This window comes from Salvelinus sp. IW2-2015, linkage group LG8 (assembly GCF_002910315.2).
Source record: "Salvelinus sp. IW2-2015 linkage group LG8, ASM291031v2, whole genome shotgun sequence".
Taxonomy (NCBI): domain Eukaryota; kingdom Metazoa; phylum Chordata; class Actinopteri; order Salmoniformes; family Salmonidae; genus Salvelinus; species Salvelinus sp. IW2-2015.
Genome location: NC_036848.1, coordinates 21,621,994 through 21,648,896, shown reverse-complemented (window position 1 = coordinate 21,648,896; position 26,903 = coordinate 21,621,994). Strand labels below are relative to the sequence as shown.

The window sequence follows — 26,903 nt, the reverse complement described above, 5'->3', positions numbered from 1 at the left end:
TCAATGACGCCTACTAAACAGACTATTTGGGATATAAAGAAGGAATTTATTGGACAAAACGACCATTAATTGTGTTCCTGGGACTCTTGTGATTGCGATCAGAGGAAGATCTTCGAAGGTAAGTGACTTATTTTATCGCTATTTGGGATTTTGTGACGCCTGTGCTTGTTTGGATAATATGCTGTTGTGGGGCGCTGACCTCAGATAATCGAATGCTGTGCTTTCTCCGTAAAGCCTTTTTGAAATCCGACGTGGCGGTTAGATTGCCAAGATTCTAAGCTAAAGAATCATGTATGACACTTGTATTATCATGAAGGTTTAATATTACGTTTTCTGTATTTTGAATTTGGCGCTCTGCAATTTAACCGGATGTTGTCAAGGTGGGTCGCTAGCGGGACCCCTGCGCCAGAAAGGTTTTAACGCCTATTTGCTGTGTGCTATGAAAGGGACACATCTTCAGGCCGTAGATGCCACGTCAAGAACCTCACACTTAACCCTAAGGTTCTTTATCGGGCAACAGTTCACCAAGGAACCTTAAGAGCTGAGGAAGAACCATTTAAGAACCTGTATTTTTTTCAGTGTAGGTATACCACTTTAAACTGCGGGACATTAACTGCATTGGCCATGTAATGACTTCATCAATCACYTTCTCAGCAGCAGGACTGAACAGCTTCTGCTCTGCTGTCTACTGCTCAGCACTCTCTTTCTCTGTCACGTGTCTGTCTCTCAGAATTAAGATGTGTCTCATGCTAAACCATTGTGTAGTTTAGTGAGCTGCACATTATGATGCTAAGCAGTACAGACTTGGGTTCAAATACTATTTGAAATAATTTCAAGTACTTTGTTCAATTGAGCTCGCCTGGACACACACACACACACACAGACAAATGCATGAAGTGACTGTCTCTCAGAATTAAGATGTGTCTCATGCTAAACCATTGTGTAGTTTAGTGAGCTGCACATTATGATGCTAAGCAGTACAGACTTGGGTTCAAATACTATTTGAAATAATTTCAAGTACTTTGTTCAATTGAGCTCGCCTGGCTTAACGGAACAATTAGAGATGTTCCACAAGAGCAAATCTTGCACACCTGGCACAAAGGCAGGCTAAAATGTACTTAATGTAGCTGAAAGATATTAAATAGTATTCGAACCCAAGTCTGGTCAGTAGGACTTTCTATACTTTAGATACTGGCCCAATAACCAACCATTCATCCTGGACATACACTGTATTCATTCATTACTCCTTCAAATGTAATGAAATTAGATTTTTTTTTTATATTCAGCTATGCAGGCCTCTGGTGAAAACGAGTAAAGCATTTTTTTAATGCAATAATCACAGATCTTTTCTGGCTGGCAAACATAATAGGTCCCACATTTTCTCTCAGGGGCCAACTCCCTTATCACTTGGACACACAGGCTGGTGTAGATCACCAAGGGAGTACCACAAGGCTCGATCCTAGGCCCCACACTCTTCTCAATTTACATCAACAACATAGCTCCGGCAGTAGGAAGCTCTCTCATCCATTTATATGCTGATGATACAGTCTTATACTCAGCTGGCCTCTCCCCAGATTTTGTGTTAAATGCTCTACAACAAAGCTTTCTTAGTGTTCAACAAACGTTCTCTACCTGTAACGGCTTTCTTCCTGGGATGAAGGAGAGGACCAAAACGCAGCGCGGCTAGTGTTCAACATGTTTAATAAAGAATAATAACGTGAACACCACAAGCTACAAAACAATAAATGTGAAAACCGAAAACAGTCCTATCTGGTGCAGAACACAAAGACAGAAAACAATCAACCAACAGTGCAAACAGGCTACCTTAATATGGTTCCCAATCAGAGACAATGCAAAACACCTGCCTCTGATTGAGAARCATATTAGGCCAAACAACAAACCCAATATAGAAACACAAAACATAGACTACACCCACCCAGCTCATGTCCTGACCAACTAAACAAAGACTAAACCAAGGAAATAAGGTCAGGAACGRGACACTACCCTTAACCTTGTTCTGAACACCTCCAAAACAAAGATCATGTGGTTTGGTAAGAAGAKTGCCCCTCCTCCCACAGGTGTTATTACTACCTCTGAGGGTTTAGAGCTTGAAGTAGTCACCTCATACAAGTACTTGGGAGTAGGGCTAGACAGTGCACTGTCCTTCTCTCAGCACATATCAAAGCTGCAGGCTAAAGTTAAATCTAGACTTGGTTTCCTCTATCGTAATCGTATCTTTTTTACCCCAGCTGCAAACTAACCCTGATTCAGATGACCATCCTACCCATTCTAGATTACAGAATTTAAAAAATATATATATTTTATTTTAATTGTAATTATTTCACCTTTATTTAACCAGGTAGGCAAGTTGAGAACAATTTCTCATTTACAATTGCGACCTGGCCAAGATAAAGCAAAGCAGTTCGACACATACAACAACACAGAGTTACACATTGAGTAAAACAAACATACAGTCAATAATACAGTAGAAAAATAAGTCTATATACAATGTGAGCAAATGAGGTGAGATAAGGGAGGTAAAGGCAAAAAAAGGCCATGGTGGCGAAGTAAATACAATATAGCAAGTAAAACACTGGAATGGTAGATTTGCAGTGGAAGAATGTGCAAAGTAGAAATATAAATAATGGGGTGCAAAGGAGCAAAATAAATAAATAAATAAATAATTACAGTAGGGGAAGGGGTAGTTGTTTGGGCTAAATTAWAGATGGGCTATGTACAGGTGCAGTAATCTGTGAGCTGCTCTGACAGCTGGTGCTTAAAGCTAGTGAGGGAGATAAGTGTTTCCAGTTTCAGAGATTTTTGTAGTTCTTCCAGTCATTGGCAGCAGAGAACTGGAAGGAGAGGCGGCCAAAGGAGGAATTGGCTTTGGGGGTGATGAGAGAGATATACCTGCTGGAGCGCATGCTACAGGTAGATGCTGCTATGGTGACCAGCGAGCTGAGATAAGGGGGGACTTTACCTAGCAGGGTCTTGTAGATGACCTGGAGCCAGTGGGTTTGGCGACGAGTATGAAGCGAGGGCCAGCCAACAAGAGCGTACAAGTGGTGGGTAGTATATGGGGCTTTGGTGACAAAACGGATGGCACTGTGATAGACTGCATCCAATTTATTGAGTAGGGTATTGGAGGCTATTTTGTAAATGACATCGCCGAAGTCGAGGATCGGTAGGATGGTCAGTTTTACGAGGGTATGTTTGGCAGCATGAGTGAAGGATGCCTTGTTGCGAAATAGGAAGCCAATTCTAGATTTAACTTTGGATTGGAGATGTTTGATGCGAGTCTGGAAGGAGAGTTTACAGTCTAACCAGACACCTAGGTATTTGTAGTTGTCCACATATTCTAAGTCAGAACCGTCCAGAGTAGTGATGCTGGACGGGCGGGCAGGTGCAGGCAGCGATCGGTTGAAGACCATGCATTTAGTTTTACTTGTATTTAAGAGCAGTTGGAGGCCACGGAAGGAGTTGTATGGCATTGAAGCTCTTCTGGAGGGTTGTTAACACAGTGTCCAAAGAAGGGCCAGAAGTATAGTATACAGAAGTATACAGAATGGTGTCGTCTGCGTAGCGGTGGATCAGAGACTCACCAGCAGCAAGAGCGACATCATTGATGTATACAGAGAAGAGAGTCGGCCCAAGATTTGAACTCTGTGGCACCCCCATAGAGACTGCCAGAGGCCCGGACAACAGGCCCTCCGATTTGACACACTGAACTCTATTATAGATCGGCAGGTGAGGGTGCTCTCGAGCAGCTAGATGTTCTTTACCATTCGGCCATCAGATTTGCCACCAATGCTCCTTATTGGACACATCACTGCACTCTATACTCCTCTGTAAACTGGTCATCTCTGTATACCAGTCGCAAGACCCACTGGTTGATGCTTATTTATAAAACCCTCTTAGGCCTCACTCCCCAATGTCTGAGATATCTACTGCAGCCCTCGTTCTGCCAGTCACATTCGGTTAAKGGTCCCCAAAGCACACACATGCCTGGGTTGCTCCTCTTTTCAGTTCYCTGCAGCTAGCGACTGGAACGAGTTGCAAAAAACACTCAAATTGGACAGTTTTATCTCAAACTCTTCATTCAAAGACTCAATTATGGACACTCTTACGGACAGTTGTGGCTGCTTTGTGTGATGCATTGTTGTCTCTACCTTCTTGCCCTTTGTGCTGTTGTCTGTGCCCAATAATGCTTGTACCATGTTTTATGCTGCTATAATGTTGTGTTGCTACCATGCTGTGTTGTCATGTGTTGCTGTCTTGCTATGTTGTTGTCTTAGGTCGCTCTTTATGAAGTGTTGTGTTGTCTCTCTTGTTGTGATGTGTGTTTTGTCCTATATTTATATTGTATTTTATTTTATTTTTTAATCCAGGCCCACATCCCTGCTGGAGGCATTTTGCCTTTTGGTAGGACGTCATTGCAAAAAKTTATTTGTTCTTTACTTACTTACCTAGTTAAATCAAGGTTAAATCATTTTTATAAAGATTCCATATTAAAGTTGTCCCTGTGAGTACTCCTGAGGTTCTGACTTGTTGCACCCTCGACAACTACTGTGATTATTATTATTTGACCATGCTGGTCATTTATGAACATTTGAACATCTTGGCCATGTTCTGTTATAATCTCCACCCGGCACAGCTAGGTTTCTTCCTAGGTTTTGGCCTTTCTAGGGAGTTTTTCCTAGCCACCGTGCTTCTACACCTGCATTGCTTGCTGTTTGTGGTTTTAGGCTGGGTTTCTGTACAGCACTTTGAGATATCAGCTGATGTAAGAAGGGCTATATAAATACATTTGATTTGATTTGATTCTGCACAACGTTCGACCTGAAGAGCCTGTCAGCAGTCTGGTGAGTCCTGTGCCTGCTCCCCGCACCCTCCCTGAAGTGGGTGTCACCAGTCCGGTGCCACATGTGCCGGCTCCACGCACCAGGCCTCCAGTGCTCCTCCCCAGTCCGGTACGTCCTGTGCCTGCTCCCCGCACTCGCCTTGAAGTGCGTGTCACTAGTCCGGTGCCACCTGTGCCGGCTCCACGCACCAGGACTCTAGTGAACCTCCCCAGCCCGGTACATCCTGTGCCGGCTCCCCGCACTCGTCCACCAGTGACGGTCTACAGCCCGGAGCTTCCTGCGCCGGTGCCATGGCCGGAGCCTTCCTCTGCACCGGTACCCAGTCCAGGCATGGCGTCCAGTCCCGCTCCATGGCCGGCGCCTTCCTCTGCGCCGATGCACAGTCCAGGCATGGCGTCCAGTCCCGCTCCATGGCTGGATCCTTCCTCTGCTCCGGTGCCCAGTCCAGGCACTGCGTCCAGTCCCGCTCCATGGCCGGATCCGTGGTCTGGGCAGGTGCTAAGACCCGCACCGGAGCCGCCACCAACGCGAGTCACCCCCCCCTAACCCTCCCCATTTGGTTTCAGTTTTCGCGGCCGGAGTCCGCACCTTGGGGGGTGGGGGGGGGGGTGTAAGTTTCACTTAAATAAAAGATGTGGAACTCTAATCACGCTGCGCCTTGGTCCGTCTTTCCTCATGAGCTTGACACACATGCGTTGAATACAACAGGTGTAGACCTTACCATTAAATGCTTACTTACAAGCCCTTAACCAAACAATGCACTTCAAGAAATAGAGTTAAGAAAATACTTACTAAATAAACTAAAGTAAATGTTTTATAAAAAGTAACACAATAAAATGACATAACAATAATGAGACTATATACAGGGGGTACCGGTACCGAGTCAATGTGCGGGGATACAGGTTAGTCGAGGTAATTTGTACATGTAGGTAGGGGTAAAGTGATTATACATAGATAAACAGCAAGTGGCAACAGTGTAAAAACAAAGGGGGGATGGTAAATGTAAATAGTCCGGGTGGCCAATTAATTAATTGTTCAGCAGTCTTATAGCTTGGGGGTAGAAGCTGTTAAGGAGCCTTTTGGACCTATTTGGACTATTTTTGGACTATTTTAGTAGAGAGAACAGTCTATGCCTTGGGTGACTGGAGTCTTGGGCCTTCCTCTGACACCGCCTAGTATATACTGTTCGGTCCTGGATGGCAGGAAGATTGGCACCAGTGATGTATTGGGCCGAACACACTACCCTCTGTAGCGCCGAGCAGTTAACATACCAGGCGGAGATGCAACTGGTCAGGATGCTCTCGATGGTGCAGCTGTAGCACCTTTTGATGATCTGGGGACCCATGCCAAATCTTTTCAGTGTCCTGAGGGGCACTATGGGGTTGAACACTGAGCAGTAGTCAATGGACAGCATTCTCACATTYGTGTTCCTTTTGTCCAGGTGGGAAWAGGCAGTGTGGAGTGCGATTGAGATTGCGATTSAGATCTGTGGATCTATTGGGGCGGTATGCGAATTGGAGTGGATCTAGGGTTTCCGGGATGTTGGTGTTGATGTGAGTCATGACCAGCCTTTCAAAGCACTTCAGAGCTACCGACGTGAGTGCTACAGGGTGGATTTTCATTTAGGCAGGTTACCTCTGCATTATTGGTTACAGGGACTATGGTGGTCTGCTTGAAACATGTAGGTATTACAGACTCGGTCAGGGAGAGGTTGAAAATGTCAGTGAAGACACTTGCCAGTTGGTCCACGCATGTTCTGAGTACACGCCCGGGTAATCRGTCTGGCCTGGGGCGGCACAAAATAATCTGAAACAAAAACAAAACAAACAGAAAATGCATCTAACAAATGTGTAAAGTCACGAGCAATATTCCCTCTAAACTGTGGTGTGCAACTGGCGCTATCAGCCCGCACAGAGAAGCATGACATTGAACTTCACTCAACTTTCTAGAGTTTTCCCCCTTAGTTAACACTATCAACGTTTCGCTCTACTGTGGGAATTGTGATCGAATCAACGCAATATTAGGCACTTTCAATGTAACATACCGAAACAAAACAAACTAAACTACTTAGCATGCAAAACTAACTGTGCAAGATATTTTTTGGTAGGCAGAGCGCGTTAGAGTAGGATTCTATTGCATTGACAGGCATGCTCAAGCCCATACTCTATGCAGACCAGTGCGCCATAACCAATTAGAGCTGCAGTAGGCCTAAATTCAAATAGTCATTGCCATATATGGATCTGTGCCACTCACTTTGAACTGGACTCTGTTTAGGCTAAAGTATGAGCGGTACGAGTAGATGCGCTTGTTTTGAGATCAGAGCGAGAGCTGCATGTAGCCACGTCTGCACGTTTGTTCATATTCTTTGCTAGTTAGTGAGTTATTAGCCCAGTTTCAGCACATTTCTATTCAACAATGGGCAGTGGTACTACTTAAGTCGTTTTTTMGGGTATCTGTACTTGACTTTACTATTTATGTTTTTGCCAACTTTTACTTTTACTTCACTACATTCCTAAAGAATATAATGTACTTTTTACTCCATACATTTTCCCTGACGACCAAAAGTACTCGTTACATTTTGAAAGGAAAATTTCACACACATATCAAGAGAACGTCCCTGATCCTCCCTAATGCCTCTGATCTGGCAGACTCACTAAACACAAATGCTTCATTTGTAAATTGTGTCTGAGTATTGGAGTGTGCCCCTGGCTATCTGCCAATAAATAAAATAAAATTGAGGCCTCTGGTTTGCTTAATAAAAGGAATTTGAAATGGTTTATACTTTTACTTTTGATACTTAAGTACATTTTAGCAATTCCATTTACTTGTGATAGTTAAGTATATTTAAAACCAAATACTTTTTGGACTTTTACTCAAGTTGTGTTTTACTGGGTGACTCACTTTTACTTGAGTCATTTTCTATTAAGGTATCTTTACTTTTACTCAAGTATGACATTTGAGTACTTTTTCCACCACTGACAATGGGGAAGTGGTTGCTTCTAACAAGAGCACAKAATGTGTGCATTTTTAACCATCTTTGAAAAGCTTCAGGTGAATAGCTTTTTATGTCTTAAAGGGGCAGTGTTGTATTTTGAGACAGTCTTCAATAAGCTAAGTAGCCAATAGGAAGAGTGTAGCATAGTTTGTCTGATTCTCTGTAATAATGGTATGGGAATAATAATGCATTTTATGAAGTGGTTTCTTGCATCAAACACAACATTTTCAGTCACCTCCTTGTCTGAAGGACAAGTGGATYAACAGGCTAATGTTTTTATTTTATTAGGCAAGTCAGTTAAGAACAAATTCATATTTACAATAACAGCCTAGGAACAGTTAACTGCCATGTTCAGAACAACAGATTTTTACCTTGGCAGTTCGGGGATTTGATCTTGCAACCTTTCAGTTACTGGACCAACACTCTAACCACTAGGCTACCTGTCACCTCATYACYCATGTTTTTTTTCAAACATCTCATGGAATGTAGGCCTACATTGAACATCACACATTGGCTGCTACTCTAGGCTGAATAATAGAACAACTATTTCAATATTAAAATGTTATGGGATGTGTTTTTCTCCATTGTTTTTAATGGTAGACCACTCTGGTAGGCCTACATTATGATAAAATAGCCACAGTAGTCTACTTGGCCTCTGTTAAAACTGTAACTTAAAGCAGGTAGAGTGTTCACAGTAAATTCGCACGGGAAGTTGCACAGAACTTTTAAGTTTGCGCTCAGCAGACCTCAGTGCCCCAATTTTTTTGGAAGCATTGGTCACAAGCTTAATGTAGTCATTGCATGCAATGAATATGGGACCAAATACTTAACTTTTGGCTACTTTAATAAACATAAGTGAATTTGTCCCAATACATTTGACCCCTAAAATGGGGGGACTATGTACAAAAAGTGCTGTAATTTCTAAACGGTTCACTAAATATGGATGGAAATACACTCAAATGAAAGCTAACAGTCAGCACTTTAACCCCATAGTTATTGTTTGATTTCAAATCCAAACTTTTGGAGTGTTGAGCCAAAAGAAGAAAAAATGCTTCACAGTCCCAATAATTACAGAGGCCACTGTATAATCAAATCTATGTTGAATTTAATATCGGTGAGACATTCTTCTCTGTTGTGGACTTGGCTTTTATTAATATAATATCCAATATGAGTTATGACCGCAGTAGACGTGTAGAAGCTGAGTAGTAAATGAACCCTGATCTGTTATGATAAATTAACCGTTCCCAGAGTGGTGTACCCTATCCTCTGTATGCTGTGACTTTGTGCTGAGCGGGCCCAACATTGTCGCTATGACTTTCATTATACGGAACGTGATGCTAACACGCTAGATTAATTACATCATTGATGCATATTGATGACACGATCTCACTCGGGAACATTTGTGTCAGAGTTTTAAATGGGAATTATTTGACGATTCATCATGTTGATGAAGTAGCAATACCGTAGTAGACAGCATACATAGGCTACCTTGCATTCGTTAATCACGGTGTTCGTACAGTTTTGTGCGCTCTTCTACCTTGAATGTCATCAAGTTGGATTGGAATTGTCCTTTGAAGCTCAATGGAATTTTAAAGATCCAATTTTGCGCTCTGAAAGGATGTCACATATGAACAAAACCGTGAAGGCCACTCCAACAAGAACACTGGAAAACCCCCCTTACATGTTAATTCAAATTGCAGCCTTGTCAATGGTGACATAAGGCCTCTAAAAATAGAGAATGGAGAGAGTTGGGTATAGGATCCCATCTCCATTCAAATAAAGCAAAAGCCTACACACGTAAGTGGGCGCAGGAATAAAACATTGGAGCAGCGTATCTGGTGTGCAAGCTTTTCTTCTGTTATTATCCGTCTTTTTTGGCTCAGCACCCGTGGAGAAATGTAGAATGTGTGTATCATGCACAGTCTCTCCATTCTCTCCCTTTACTGACATCCACATATTGAGTTACCCTGTGATGAGCACAACTCCACGATAAAACAGATTAGACTAGCTGGACTGTCGGTTATACTTTTGCTAAATGGAAAAGTATTCTCACAAAAAGGAATGAATGTACTTTCCTATCGGTTAAAATGTATGCATTAGCTAGGTGCCTTAATAATGACACAGAGAAATGCCATTACGGCTTTTGCATGTCGTACAATTTGTCTTATGGGGATAGAAAGGTGAGCTTGGTTTATTTGTCAAACAGGTCTGTGAGAATGTATTGCGCATGATAATAAATTCCTAACTCAAGTCTTTTTCATGCACCTTGATGTTTTTCTTGTTGAGGTTAATTGTTTTGAGGGGAGTCAAGGACCATTCACACACAACATCATGTCAAAGAGGTTCAATTTTCTTACAAAAGTGCACTTAAAGTTATAATTGCTGTGAGGTGAGGTCTTTTCATTGTATTGTAGGCCACAACAAGCCACAGCAAAGACCGTGTACTTTTATTATTTTTCCATGCCTTTGCTCAGCCTTGGATTAGGACAGAGCAAAGGTTGATTGGGGTAACGGGCTGGAGTGAGCTGGTATTCTGTCATAACACTGCTTCTGCTTTGTTTATGCCATTGAAATAAACTTTGACCCCAATAGCCTTCACTATAGAGACCACCTCCAACAACCTGGACTCAGGGGTAGGCATAACATAGTAAAAGTAATCCGGGACACTCCAATTAGTATGATATGTTACGTTTCGTATGGTATGTATTCATTTGTAGATGTCCGTCATTCATTTCGTATGATATGCATACAAATCACAATTTGTATGATCTGTTATTAATTACAATTTGTTGTGGCTAACGTTTGCTAGGTGGCTAATGCTAACGTTAGCTAGGCGGCTAGCGTGAGCTTGGCTAGGGGTTAAGGTTAGGGTTAAGGTTAGGAGTTAGGTTAAAGTGTTTAAGGTTAGGGTTAAGGGAAGGGTTAGCTAACATGCTAAGTAGTTGCAAAGTAGTAAGTTGTTGCAAAGTTGCTATTGCGCTAAAATGCTAAAGTTGTCCGTTATGAGATTTGAACGCGCAACCTTTATTTTGCTAGACGTTCGCTTTATCTGTTTGCCTTACACCAACTGATTAATGAGCCCACAAGGGTCTGTCCTTCTACCCAAACCGCCATTGACCTTGTGTTGTTATCGGATAGATCAACGATTCCCAAACAGTAGGGTTGTAAACTATGGGCACAGTGATCATTCCATCATTTTCTGTAGTAGGAAGGTCCAGAAAGCTGTTTTTAATTGTCATAACTCAATACAAATGAGGTCTATGAAGAACTATAGTGCAGATACTTTTGTTAATTTTTTGAGCAAATTTGACTGGTCTGCTGTATTGAAATGTAATGAGGCGGAAAATGACTGGGGCAATATTAAATCATTGTTTTTAGATGGTGCAGACAAGCAGGCTCCAGATATTTTTTTTATTTAAGCAAAGAACAGAATCATGGATAAACAATAACATTTTAAAGACAATTAAGTGTAGAAATGATCTGGAGTTCAGGATATCCAGGGCAGATTATGTTTTTATAGACTATAAGAAATTCAGAAATGAGGTTAACAGGATGATAGAGAAGGCCAAGAAAGATTATTTTAATGACAAAATAGTTTAGAATAGGATCAATCCGAGTACATTATTTATGGACGTGTCTGAAGCTGTTAGGTTACAGTAACAAATGAAAGACCAAAGCTCGACATTTTAGCTTGGACATTGAAGGAAAGGTTCAATCAGACAAGAACATGGTTGCAGACAGTCTGAATAGCTATTTTACAACTCTAGCTAATACATTAGTTAGCAAGTAACCTTATCAATTAGGTTGCTACGGGGAAAGTCAAGTCCAACAGTTGTACTCACAGCAGGGGATTCAAGTACTGTAAATGCTATTTCATTTGAAAAAGGGTCTGAGTCAACTGCTCTAAAGAAGCTGAAAGAACTTCCAAAGCAACTGGCCTTGTGACAGTTACTAAGGGACGCTGCGGTAATTATCACCCCCTGTGTAACTCACATTGTAAATCTGTTTATTGAACTTGTTTTTTCCCCGCAGTGAAATAAAACTAGCAAGGGTCATTCCTCCGTATAAAAAAGGGAATAAGTTAGATCATGGAAACCATTGGCCTGTCTCAATCCTGTGCATTTTATRGAAGGCCATGGAAAAGATTAGGTTCGAGCAGATCGACAGTTATATTTCCTTATATAACCTACTATATGAGCTCCAATCTGGCTTTAGGAAATCCCATTCCACCCACACTTGCCTACTATATTTAACTGACCACATCAGAAAGGAAGTAGATGGATGGAAATTTTGTGGTATTGTTATGTTAGATCTCCAAAAGGCGTTTGATACAGTGGATCGTGAGATTCTGTTAATCAAACTAAGAGCCATGGGCTTTAACAACTTAGCCGTAAAATAGGTTAGCTCTTATCTGCAAGGAAGAAAACAGATGGTGGATGTGGATTGGACCCTGTCTAAATCCAAAATCCTGAACTGCTGGGTACCCCAAGGGAGTGTCCTGGGTCCACTTTTCTATCTGTTATATATAAATTGAAATCTGAAATCTGCCTTTACATGTGACCTTTTCCTCTATGCAGATGATTCTGAACCGTTGGTTTCCCATAAAGACAAAAATGTGGTTGAGAAAGCCCCCAGTGCTGAACTTCTGAATGTCAGTAAATGGCTATATGATAATAAACTGTGATTTCACATTGGAAAAACAGAGTCCATCTTGTTCGGGTCCAAAGTGAAACTGAGGAAATCCCCAGATTTTAAGGTGGTAGTAGGTGAATAGTAGTCACAGCAAAATACTTAGTTAATTATCTTGGATGTGTGCTCGATAACCATCTGACAAGGGAGAGCATGGCACAAAACGTTATCTCCAAAGTGACCAATAAAAAGTGGTTTCTGGCAAGAACCTCCAAATATTTGGATAGGAATACAATTGTGGCATTGSCTGGGGCTCTTGTTCAGTGGCACTTTGACTATACGTGCTCTACCTGGTACAATAGTGCCCCCAAGATCATTTAAAATAAATTGCAGACATCTCAGAACAACTTAGTCAGGATTATTCTTAAACTAACAGCCCTTACTCATCTTGACTATTCTCACTTTGAAAGCCTTTGATGGTTCAAAGTGGAGAATAGTATCACAACTCAGGAAATGAGCCAGACGCAGACACAGGAGGTTGATCGATCGATACTCAGAATATGTATTATACAAAGGGGCAGGCAAAGGGCAGGTCGAGGGCAGGCAGTGGTTCATAATCCAAGGCAGGGTCGAACAGGGACAGAACGGCAGGCAGGCTCAGGGTCAGAACATGTAGAAAGGTCAGACTATAAAAATTAATTTGAGAGCAGGAGAAACTGGAAACATGCTGGTAAGACCTGACAAGACGAACTGGCAACAGACAAACAGAAAACGCAGGTATAAATAATGGGGAAAAATAGGAGACACCTGGTGCGGGGTGGAGACAAGCACAAGACAGGTGTGACAGATCAGGGTGTGACAGATAGTCTTTCAGATGAAATTGTGTCTTGTACATCAGATTGTCCACAGTATGGACCCCAGGTAGCTAAGTAGCTACTTTAACTTGATCCAGGACAACCATAACTATTCCACTAGAAGGAGTGAAACTGACATTGTTCCTCTTAGATTTAATAGTGGTATGGGAAAATAAACTTTTTGGAATTTGAAACTTATAACCTCTAGGTAGTTTCAAGTTCTCACTGAAAAAAAGGGCTAAATAGTAGCATGTCTCAAAAGTGAGTCGTAAGGTTATAGTTTGTGGCTGAGTAGGAAATGCCTGGGATAGCATATGGTCGGCCTTTTGGTGCCTGTTGTGTATAATCATTGAGACAAGGGGGATGTACCTGTCCATAGTCGGTTTTTAGGAAATGGAACTGTACTAATTATCTCATGCTATGAAACAAACAACAATTGTGTCTGTCATTGTTTGTCATCCCACCTTCCCCTCCAAAAGGACCACAATGGAAATAAGCTTTTCAACTTTGTGTTATCCTTGATGATTTTCTTAAATTGTATGTGGAGGCATCACCGGCTGGAGCGCCCTTATGTATGTATTTWAAAAAAATGGTCTAATAAATAAAATCAATCAATCAACCATACCAAATGTAACATATAATACTCATTTGAGTATCCCGGATTTAAATGTACTATGTTACGTCTAATCTATGAGACCAGGCTACTTCCAATCATACAGAGCCATTCAGCTTATAGTATGGAGCTTTGTCTCTGTAGTCATCGTCATCGACAGCCAAATGGCTGCCTTGTCCATGATGTCATTCCACAAATGCCCAAATGAGTGTGTATGGATGGGCATACGACATACGAAATGTTCTAATTGTATTCCTTATCAAGAATATCCTTTGTCCATATAAATTAAAGTCTATTAAATAACCAATAGATAAGGGAATTGTCATTTTACTCTGTTCATCTTTTGGAGAATGTTTTTCAGAGAAAAACTACTTTATTGAGAAAAATGTACTTAATATGCCTGTGATATGTGGTTGTCTCACCTAGCTATCTTAAGATGAATGCATTAACTGTCACTCAGAATAACAGTATCTGCTCAATTATTAAAATGTAAATGTAATAGGACAACCAAAAGATATGGTTCCAAAACAACAAAGAAATTATTATAATTTTTTTTTTTTACATAAGTTTGTTGTGACGTTATCTACTGTACCGGTTGTGGCATCACAAAATGGAGGCAAGGAGAGGGAGGCTGATGAGAGCAACAACCACCATGTGCTGGCCTGTCCACATGGAAAATCTAGATTAGAAGCAGATAAGCCGACAGAGAGGGGGGGAGAGAACCAGAGAGAGAGAGAGAACAGAGAGAGAGAGAGAGAGATCCAGAGAGAGAGAGAGAGAACCAGAGAGAGAGAGAGAGAACCAGAGAGAGAGAGCGACAGAGAGCGAGAGAGAGCTCAAAGTCATTGAGGTTGAAAGGCAAGCTTTAGTGAAACAGTGTCCCTTGGATACCGAGAGTGGAGCAGTGTTGTGTGTAGGCTATTTGTTAGTCAATTTGTCTACACATAGATACACGCGGCTTCTCTTCTGTCCTCACGTGATACCCGAGAAGTCTAAACAAACCCTTTGCTCACGAGAATGTCATAAATCGGTAGAATGAACGCTTCAATCTAGTTGACATCGGTAAAGTTCTCTTTTATCCCTGCTCGCTTCTCTCTAAGGATCGAGGCGTTCAGAGACCAGGGAGAAAATGCAATAACTCCCAAAAAAGGAACGATTTTTATGCAACATTTTCAAATGACATCAGTTTGATCGGTTTTAAGGAAATGAAAAGCGGTGAAAATGACCCAACATGTTTCTGATAAGATTTTGGTTTGGCTTGGATGCATATTTTATGTGGTTGAAATACTATCAGCTTTGATAATGCTGATAAAGATAGCCCATTTACAGAAAGGGCCTAACCATGCACTAGCATCTCACTAGCATCTCAGTGCTAGAGGAGTCACTACAGACACCCTGGTTCAAATCCAGGCTGTATCACAACCGGCCGTGATTGGGAGTCCCATAGGGCGGTGCACAATTGGCCCAGCGTCGTCCGGGTTAGGCCGGTGTAGGCCGTCATTGTAAATTAGAATGTGTTTTTAACTGACTTGCCTACTTAAATAAAATACAAAAATACATTCATTCTCTCAAGATGCTGAAAGAAAGAAATCATATTTCTCCACTCCTGTTCCACAGTCAAAATGTACACTTAGTGTATCATTTTACTGCAATAAATGCTTGATTCTACAGGAGTTAATATCATATTAGGCTATGTGAAAGGTTATAGACCTATAGTCAGTGTCCACATTTCAGGTTGGCTACCATTCCATTCAACCCATCTGAACAGTGCAGTTCCCTTGACGTGGCATATTTGACATATTTGAAGTCCCCTTCTTGTGACTGTTGAACTTCTTTGTAGAGCTCCTCACAATCATCACACATAACATAGTCGGCACTGCCATCATCCTCTTTTACCACTTCACCAAATCTTTCCCAAACATTACTGTTCTGGACCCTCCCGTCTCTTTAATTCAACTCTCCATTCAGTTAACGTTTTCTGCCCAAGTTACCAAAAGCATTTGCCGATTTTCAAGTACTTGGCACGCAAAGTATACGGTTAGGCCCTAAAGCGTGTAGGTTTACACACTAATGCCAGATAAAAAGAATGAAAGAAAAACCTAAATGTAGCCTATAGATATGAATTGGACAAGAATCATACATTTATGGATTTTATTATGTATTGTTTTCTCTTTATTCAAACGGCCCGCCACATACCGCCGTKCACCAATTGCAAACACACACACTCACAAGCACACATTGAAATGTACACACTTGCATAGTCATAGACACACACAAACACACACGCTGATAAAAAAATAAAAAAATGAATTTGTAGGCCTTATGAGCCTGGAGAGTCAGTTGGGTTCACAGTGATTTTTTTTGAAGGTCTATGTCCCTAGTTGGAAAATGTGTGATAGCAATGCAGCAATGGTAGCATACTGTGTGTTATCATTCTTTCTTTCATCCCCCCCATGCCATTCATTTTTCCCATCGGGATTTGACCCTACAACAAACAATGTTAGCATACATCAAGTCATTGCTCACGTATACCCTTTAATCATAGCATTGGAAACCTTTGATTCACAGTTATCCACCAGACACATGTTCAGGTCAGCAGAACTTTGACCTTTGAATTACTTTAAAAAGGAAACCCTGATACATTTTAAACTCTGTTTGACAAGTGGTTCTGAAAGGTCATGCATTTACCTTTAAAATGATATACAATATAACTCCCTTTGAAAGCACCAGCTACAACTATTGCTTAAAAATGTCCCATATTGGGCTGAATGKTGGAAGCTTAGCCATAGAATTCCGTGTAGTGGGGCAGCTGTGTTTTTGGATTATAACTTTGGCGATAGAAGCATCAAATTGCACACACAGAGCTAGAACAGGTTTCTAAAAAAAGATTTCTAGATACCCGGCCGTCACAGGATTCACGCATTAACCTACATGCCATTGATTTAGGTAAGTCTATTGGGGACTTACATGAAAACAGGCGTTGTTCTATAGCTTCTCTGTGCACTTTACCATGTCAATCTATATGTTAGATAAGATGAATGATAAGTACAGTATGCTACCTTCTGTGTGGTGTTTGTCAGAGAAAAGAGAAAAGCTCTCGTTATTGACTTTGGACCTGTTACACTGTGTATTAATTTCGTAATACCACCCTGCCAGTAGCTGGAATACAAAAGGAGGAATTCTCCACATTGACGATAAGCAATGGAGACTGCGCTGGTGGAATGGAATACTTATACCATTCCTATTTGCGGTCTTCAACAGCTGTCGAATAGCCATACATGGTAGCACTACTGTAAATTTGTACRTTTTATTTCGGGTCCTATACCGTAGTACACCCATGATTCACTAGTAAATCATTTGGCAGTCCTCTGAAGTACCTTCTTTTAACCTTTAAAGACACCCCTTTACGGAGATACGGCACCTCTTAGCTTTTCACTGTCAAACACTCTGCATATGTTAATGTTCTTCAGTGAGTTGGCAGTGACTCATGAATATGAAAAACGTCACAGAAAAGCCAAGTTGCCACTGCAACTATATGACACAATAAGCATATTCTCTATCGTATCCTTCTATTCTCAACAGACCTTCCTCAATAGCCACCTCAATTGAGTGCTTCACACAGTAAAATAAATGTATAAGCATTCGACACGAATCCCCTCATATTTGTAGCAGCGGTTGAGATTCCACCCGTAAAAGTGAAATTCCTCTTGGTGTTGTTACTCTGTTGGCTTCATTATCTTGACGGAAGTGTGATTGTGTTGTATCTCACGACTTTGTCTTTCTGTTTGTTTTTGTTTCAGCAGGATGGGCTCCCAGGGAGTTTGCAGATAAAGGGTATGTCTCCGTTATTCATTTCTTCCTCTCTCTCTCACAACACCTGTTTTTTTTTTTACTTTCATGAATATTATTGCAGGGGTGACGACGGAACTGTTATTGGACAGTTGAGTAGAACGGTCGACAAATTAAACAGTTAGATAACACACGTTTCCATTGAATGAACAAGGAATGTTCTGAGAAATAAACGGACTTCTGTTATTTCTATGGAAAAGGATTTCAGAACTTTAAAGGAGAACCTGTGTGGTTGGTGGAGTGTGTTGCAATAACTTTGTTTCAAGAAGTCTACTAGTAGCCTMGGCTTGTGCGAGCTGGAACAGCTCATAGGGCAGGAGCCTATCTCCTGTTTCTATAGCGTGAGGCAGCTTGATGTACAAGTACACACKCTGGACAGGACACCAATCCATCGCAGGGTCTTACCCCCAATCTACATTATGTAGACAAAAGTATGTGGACACGTAGAGCGATGGGTGTCACCTCGTTAGTCAGTATATGTTACACCTGTACTGGCTTGTCCATCTTGTTCGGGCGGAAGGTGCTTCACCTGTGCTAGCCCAGATGTTATTTGAGAGTGGCTGATCCAGTGCTGCAGTTGTCTTGAGAGATGTGGAGGGTTAACACTTTTAGTTGGCGCTCCCTATTTTGATTTACAGACAAACAACCTGATCTTCGCTGATTTTGTTTTGCTTCACATTTTTGGTTTACTTACTGTCATTAGGTTTGGTGTGGGTTTTTTCTTTTGTTTGCCACTTCTTGGGCAAATTTATGGGGCGCTCATGGTGGGTGTCCAGTTGTTGTTGCTAGTTAACTTTCAGTGGACACCCCCATGAGTGTCTTTCAGAACCCCTCTTAAAACACCACCTGTTTCAATTGAGTTGTCAGTGACTCTTTGTTAGTTCCCCCTTCTGTTTGAGCGATATTATTTGTTTTTTTGTTGTTGTATAAAATACACTATTTATACAAAAGTATGTGGACACCCCTTCAAATTGGTGGATACGGCTATTTCAGCCAAACCCGTTGCTGACAGGTGTATAAAATTGAGCACACGGCCATGCAACCTCTATAGACAAACATTGGCAGTAGAAGTGCCTTACTGAAGAGCTTATTGACTTTCAACGTGGCACCGTCATAGGATGCCATCTTTCCAACAAGTGATTTCGTCAAATTTCTGCCCGGCCATTTTTGCCCCGGTCAACTATAAGTGCTATTATTTTGAAGTGGAAACACCTAGGTGCAACAACGGCTCAGCCGTGAAGTGGTAGGCCACACAAGCTCATAGAATGAGATTGCCGAGTGCTGAAGAATGTTGTAAATATAATCTGTCCTCGGTTGCAATACTCACTACCGAGTTCCAAACTGCCTCTGGAAGCAACGTCAGCACAAGAACTGTTCGTCGGGTCGGGAGTTTCATGAAATGGGTTTCCATGGCCGAGCAGCTGCACACAAGCCTAAAATCATCATGCTCAATGCAAAGCGTTGGCTGGAGTGGTGTAAAGCTCACCAACATTGGACTCTGGACCAGTGGAAAAGTGTTCTCTGGAGTGATAAATGACGTTTCACCACCTGGTAGCCCGACGGACGAATCTAGGTTTGGTGGATGCCAGGAGGACGCTACCTGCCCCAATGCATAGTGCCAACTGTAAAGTTTGGTGGAGCAGGAATAATGGTCTGGGGCTGTTTTTCATGGTTCGGGCTAGGCCCCTTAGTTCCAGTGAAGGCAAATCTTAACGCTCCAGAATACAATGACATTCTAGACGATTCTGTGCTTCCAACTTTTGGGAAAGGCCCTTTRCTATTTCAGCATGACAATGCCCCTGTGCACAAAGCGAGGTCCATACAGAAATGGTTTGTCAAGATCAGTGTGGAAGAACTTGACTGTCCTGCACAGAGCCCTGATCTCAACCCCAATGAACACCTTTGGGATGATTTGGAACACCGACTGTGAGCCAGGCCTAATCGCTCAACATCAGTGCACGACCTCACTAATGCTCTTATGGCTGAATGGAAGCAAATCCCTTCAGCAATGTTCCACCCTCTAGTAGAAAGCCTTCCCAGAAGATTGGAGGCTGTTATAGCAGCAAAGGATTTTGGAATGTGATGTTCTACGGGCAGGTATCCACATGCTTTTATACCCTGATGAAGARAGCTTGTCTGTCGAAACGTTGGACATAAATATTTTTGGATCTGAGCTCCTAGAGTGTGCGGCTCTCCTTTATTTTTTTAAGTGTTCCACTCCGCTAGCCAACACCTCACCRAAATAGGTGTGCGTTTCTTTTGCCTCTAGATTGTCCACATACTTTTGGACATGTAGTGTATCTCCTTCATGCTCAGTGCCAAGCAGACACTCATCAGGTCCAATTTTTACAGTCTTCGGTATGACTAYGCCCGGGGATCGAACTCACAACCTTCCTCAGGGCAGACACTGTAACCACAAGGGAACCTGTACATCAATAAGTTGTGGAAGATGAGAATCCTTCGCTGGGATATATCGACCAAGTTGTTGGAAAGGGGAATTGGAGGTAGAAAAAGCACTTTCRCTTCACTGTGAGCAAAATGTCCCGACACAGGCAAGATAAGTAAGAAGTAAACAGGCTATCAAGACATAACATACTGTATGTACTGTTCTGAAGGAGGTGTGTTACAGTACGTACCACACACTGGTGGTACGAAGTCGGTGTTTAAATAGTACTGCATATCTTTCAAGTAGTGTTTGCTTAAGCCTGCCTGGAGTGCTAGATGGGTGGGGTTTGCTTTTTCTGGTAAGCATTTGAAAGATACTATTTGAACCCAGGTCTGATAGAAATCCACTAGTCATTCCAAAAGGCTTCTATTTTAGGTTTGTACAAAGTACTTCAGAGTGGTAGAACATGAGTCGAACCACTGAAAGTGAATCCGCTCCCTTTGCATTGCATGAAAGAGACTATCCTATCTACTTAAGCCATCAATGTGGATGTCTATCATTCACTGCAGTGTTGACCCCTCTCATCTCTTTGAGACGGGAAGGTGTGAAGAGTAAGCCAGGGGATTTGAATCTCAGGGAATGAGTTTGTCTTTCATATCCCGCTTGTCATCCTCAAAAAAGTGAATAATAATATGAGCAAACTAAATAAAAGAATACCATCAGGGGTAATGACATACATAATTCATTATTTCATGGGTTATTCCATCTTCTCTCATAATGATACTTGTTAAAACTTTAGGCTACTAAAACTGGTATAATGGTTTATTTTACTTACAGTACCAGTCAAAAATGTGGACACACCTACTCACCAATTTGTCTTTGTTTTCACTATTTTCTACATTGTAGCCACCCTTTGCCTTGATGACAGCTTTGCACACTCTTGACATTCTCTCAACCAGCTTCACGAGGAATGCTTTTCCAACAGTCTTGAAGGTGTTCCCACATATGCTGAGCACTTGTTGGCTGCTTTTCCTTCTCTCAGGCCATCTGATGCAGCACTCCTCTCCTTCTTGGGCAAATAGCCCTTACACAGCCTGGAGGTGTGTTGGGTCATTGTCCTGTTGAAAAACAAATGATAGTCCCACAAAGCGCAAACCAAATGGGATGGCGTATTGCTGTAGAATGCTCTGGTAGCCATTCTCGTTAAGTGTTCCTTGAATTCTAAATAAATCACTGGCAGTGTCACCAGCAAAGCACTCCCACACCATCACACCTCCTCCTCCATGCTTCATGGTGGGAACCACACATGCGGAGATCATCCGTTCACCTACTCTGCGAAAAAAATCTCAAATTTGGACTCATCAGACTAACCAAGTTTCTTGGTTCAAGCAAGTCTCTTCTTAATAGTGTCCTTTAATAGTGGTTTCTTTACAGCAATTCGACCATGAAAGCCTGATTCACGCAGTCTCCTCTGAACAGTTGATGTTGAGATGTGTCTGTTACTTGAACTTTATTTGGGCTGCAATTTCTGAGGCTGGTAACTCTAATGAACTTATCCTCTGCAGCAGAGGTAACTCTGGGTCTTCCTTTCCTGTGGCGGTCCTCATGAGAGCCAGTTTCATCATAGCGCTTGATGGTTTTTGCGACTGAGCTTGAAGAAACTTTCAAAGTTCTTGAAATGTTCCGCATTGACTGACCTTCATGTCTTAAAGTAATGATGGACTCTTGTTTCTCTTTGCTAATTTGAGCTGTTACCAAAGTATGGACTTGGTTTCTTACCAAATAGGGCCTTTCTTATGTGTACCACCCCTACCTTGATTGGCTCAAACGCATTAAGGAAATATATTCCACAAATTAACTTTTAACAAGGCACACCTGTTAATTGAAATGTATTACAGGTGACTACCTCACAAAGCTGGTTGAAAAAATGCCAAAAGTGTTCAAAGCTATCATCAAGGCAAAGGGTAGCTACTTTGAACAATCTCAAATATAAAATACATTTTGATTTGTTGAACACTTTTTTGGTTACTACATTATTCCATATGTGTTATTTCATAGTTTGATGTCTTCACTAATATTCTACAATGTAGAAAATAGTAAAAATATAGAAAAACCCTGGAGTGAGTAGGTGTGTCCAAACTTTTGACTGGTACTGTGTATTACATGTTTTAAGCATGTATTGGTTGTTATAATATCTTATTGCAAGGCTTATTGACAACTGACTCAAAATCGCTGTTATTTAATCAGGAATATTAGGAGATAATCCTGCGATGTTATAAAGGTGTAATACCCGCTTCTGACAAGTCTTACAGTGCATTATAAATGCTTCCTAATGCATTATACCTGTCAGCGTCAKGTGTCACCAATACTTTCAATGTTATTACACAGACTCATAGATATAGTAGTAGTGTATATCAAGCCCAAATCACACTATTCTTGGTACATTACTTACACTACATGACCAAAAGTATGTCGTACATATATACATCTGGTTCCAAAATCATGGGCATTAATATGGAGTTGGTCCCCCCTTTGCTGCTATAACAGCCTTCACTCTCCTGGGAAGGCTTTCCACTAGATGTTYGAACATTGCTGCAGGGACATGTTTCCATTCAGTCATAAGAGCATTAGTGAGGTTGGGCACTGATGTTGAGTGATTAGGGCTGGCTCGCAATCTGCATTCCAATTCATTCCAAAGGTGTTCGATGGGGTTGAGGTCAGCGCTCTGTGCAGGCCAGTCAAGTTCTTCTGATCTCAACAAGCCATTTCTGTATGGACCTCGCTTTGTGCACTGGGGCATTGTCATGCTGAAACAGGAAAGGGCCTTCCCCAAACTGTTGCCACAAAGTTGGAAGCACAGAATCGTCTAGACTTTCACTGTATGCTGGAGCGTTAAGATTTCCCTTCAATGGAAATAAGGGGCCTAGTCCGAACAATGGCAGATTTGTCCGTCGGACTGCCAGTTGGTGAAGCGTGATTCGTCGCCCCAGAGTATGAGTTTCCACTGCTCCAGAGTCCAATGGCGGCGATCTTTACACCGCTCCATGCTTTATATTGCACATGGTGATCTTTGGTTTGTGTGCGGGCTGCTCAGCCATGGACACCCATTTCATGAAGCTCCCGACAAACAGTTCTTGTGCTGACGTTGCTTCCAGATGCAGTTTGGAACCGAGGACAGACGATTTTGTAGGTCAGAAATTTGATCAACTGACTTGTTGGAAAGGTGGCATCCTATGACGGTGCCACGTTAAAAGTCACTGAGCTCTTCAGTAAGGCCATTCGACTGCCAATGTTTGTCTATGGAGATTGCATGGCCATGTGCTCGATTTTATACACGTGTCAGCAACGGGTTTGGCTGAAACAACCAAATCCACTCATTTGAAGGGGTGTCCACATACTTTTGTATATATAGTGTCTTTTTCTGTAAACGTCAATGCTTAAAAGAGGTGTTGCATTCCCCAGCAAGAAAACCAAATAATATCGCTCAAACAGAAGGGGGAACAAACAAAGAGTCACTGACAACTAAATTGAAACAGGTGGTGTTTTAAGAGGGGTTCTGAAAGACAKTCATGGGGGTGTACACTGAAAGTTAACTAGCAACAACAACTGGACACCCACAATGAGCACCCCATAAATGTACCCAAGAAGTGGCAAACAAATGAAAAGCACAGGTGAAACACCTTCCGCCGAACAAGATGGWCAAGCCAGTACTGGTGTAACATATACTGACTAACGAATTGACACCCATCGTTGCGCTCTACGCGCTAATGTGCTCTACGTGCTAAAAGTCTAYCCTCTAAACATAAATGGAAACACCAAAACCTCTTACAGAGGCCAACACACAGGTGATAGAAAGTACCTCTAATATCTCCTGTGCACAACATTACCCTGGCACCTAATCGTCCACCGATGTGGCATGAGACAACACAATACTACGGCATGACAAATGTCTTCGTGCTCTCCCACGTTGTCTGACAGATGCATCTCGTCCGACACTCTGTCACCTTTGTGATGTGGAGACCCTTCAACACGCACACACACACACACACACACACACACACACACACACACACACACACACACAAACACAGACACAACACAAACATAAGTCAATGTCAGGAGGTAGGTAAGGTGATGCAGTGACCAAGATGTCTGCCACTAAGTGTTATGCAGGGTTGGTAATGGATGCCTCTCAATTTTTTCTCTCCACCTCGGGAAGGTCAAAGCTGAAATTGCAGAGGGGGCATTATCATAAAGGGCGGTCCCCAGCTGTCGGCTTCGATTCAGTTTAATGAACCCTTCTTTGGCATCCTGGCATCTCTGTACTGGTACCCCGTCTAATTCCAGATTGAATTCAAAAACCCTCCTGCTGAGTTTCCAGTGAATTCATGGCAATGCCCTTCCTTATCTCAAAGAACTGCTCTCCCTCCATAACCTCACCCCCACCCTCAGGTCAAGCGATAGCCTGCTCCTCCACACCCCCAGAACCAAGCGCTGCTGCTTGGGGTATCGGGCTTTTAGCTTGACCTCTCCCCAGCCTCTGGAATGCCCTCCCGGACCACCTGAAGGCACCAGAGACTCTGGGCTCCTTTAAAATGGGCCTAAAGAGCTTTTTCTTTAGGAAGGCTTTCTGTTGATAGCTGTGCTCATTGGTGTCATTGTCCCTTGTAGCATCAGCTGTGTTCTTTGTGTCAGTTACCCTGTCGAATTTTGCCAATTTTTGTTCTATTTGTTATTTTTTGTAATTACGCACTTTGAYATTATTCTGTATAATGAAAAGCACTTTACAAAATATCAAACAATATTATTTAATTATTAGTATTATAAATTACTATTCTCTGTAAGCAAGGAGAAGATGTATCCGATTTTGGCTAGTTTTCAACAAACTAATTTCAAGCCAAATAACTAGACGGTGTGAGTAAAATTAAGGAGATTCATAAATAATTAAACTATTGTCGATTTATAGTAACATTTTCTATAGAGAGGTGAGGTTAGACCATGTGGCTGCAATGCAAAAGTTGTAATAACACTAGAAGAGCCAAGTGAGTCCTTTTAAAATTCATATACACTATATATAGAAAAGTATGTGGASACCCCTTCAAATTAGTGGATTCGGCTATTTCAGCCACACCCGTTGCTGACAGGTGAATAAAATCGAGCACTCAAAACCATGCAATCTCCATAGACAAACATTGGCAGTAGGATGGGCTTACCGAAGAGCTCAGTGACTTTCAACGTGGCACCGTCATAGGATACCACCTTTCCAACAAGTCAGTTCATCACATTTCTGCCCTGCTAGAGCTGCCCTGGTCAACTTTAAGTGCTGTTATTGTGAAGTGGAAATGTTTAGGAGCAACAACGGCTCAGCCGCAAAGTGGTAGGCATCACAAACTCAAAGAACGGGGCCGCCTAGTCCTGAAGTGTGTAGCGCATGAAAAACGTCTTTCCTCGTTTGCAAAACTCACTACCGAGTTCCAAACTGCCTCTGGAAGCAACATCAGCACAAAWTCTGTTCATCAGGAGCTTCATGAAATGGGTTTCCATGGCCGAGCAGCCGCACACAAGCCTAAGATCACCATGCACAATGCCAAGTGTCAGCTGGAGTGGTGTAAAGCTCGCCGCCATTGGACTCTGGAGCAGTGGAAACGCGTTCTCTGGAGTGATGAATGACGTTTCACCATCTGGGAGTCTGACGGAGACATTGTAGACAATTCTGTGCTTTCAACTTTGTGGCAACAGTTTGGGGAATGCCCTTTCTTGTTTCAGCATGACAATGCCCCTCATGCACAAAGCAAGGTCCATACAGAAATGGTTTGTCGAGATCGGTGTTTAAGAACTTGACTGTTCTGCACAGAGCACTGACCTCAACCCCATAGAACACCTTTGGGATGAATTGGAACGCCGACTGCGAGCCAGGCCTAATCGSCCAACATCAGTGCCCGACCTCARTATCACTCTTGTGGCTGAATGGAAGCAAGTCTCCACATCAATGTTCCAACATCTAGTGGAAAGCCTTCCCAGAAGAGTGGAGGCTGTTATAGCAGCAAACGCGGGACCAACTCCATATTAATGCCCATGATTTTGGAATAAGATGTTTAACAAGCAGGTGTCCACATACTTTAAGTCATGTAGTGTATCGCTGCCATTTTTTAAGTCATGCCCCCTTCCGTCCTTGACTTTTCCTAAAWCATTTAATTTAACAAAAGTATGTTGTAAGAATTTCAATATCACAAACAGAATTTGTGTTATAAGCAGTTTTTAGAGGATGTGTCATTTTTTGTCCCCAAGTGCCACAAAGTGACTTTTTCAAATCCTCCTATAGAGTCACATGCAGGTAAGACATTTAGATTTTGAGTTTTCAAAAACCCTTACCCAAATAACTCTCAGAATTGAAGAGATGAACTGCATTTCAAAATATAACTTCTGCCACGAATAACCACTGTTCCATGCGCTTCGTGTATGGAGCAGATAGCCTACAGCAACATGAACTAATGAAAATGCTAATATATGTTTTGAAATAATAATGTTCACGTACAGTATACTGATGTTACCCAAGACCTTCATAAACACAACCAAAGGACCATTTGAAATGTGGTATTAGACTGTTAGAATGTTTGAGTCAAAATGACTGCTCATTGGCTTATAAGGGGGTCCCCTGAGGCCCGATTTGTCTAGCGTTAATGGTTATTTGAAGTTATGAACAGTGCAAAACAGG

At 42.0% G+C, this 26,903-nt stretch overlaps 1 protein-coding gene across 2 annotated transcripts in view; it reads left to right on the top strand.

The window, feature by feature from the left end:
• The window catches only part of LOC111967588 (follistatin-related protein 5), a 194,006-nt gene that overhangs the window by 17,949 nt on the left and 149,154 nt on the right, over positions 1-26,903 (top strand). Inside the window, exon 3 of one of the 2 annotated variants that reach the window (XM_023992722.2) lies at positions 17,757-17,787. In XM_023992722.2, coding sequence (XP_023848490.1) covers positions 17,757-17,787 — 31 coding nt within the window. Of the gene's footprint in view, positions 1-17,753; positions 17,788-26,903 lie in introns of both variants that reach the window. The other variant, XM_023992721.2, reaches the window with a different exon arrangement.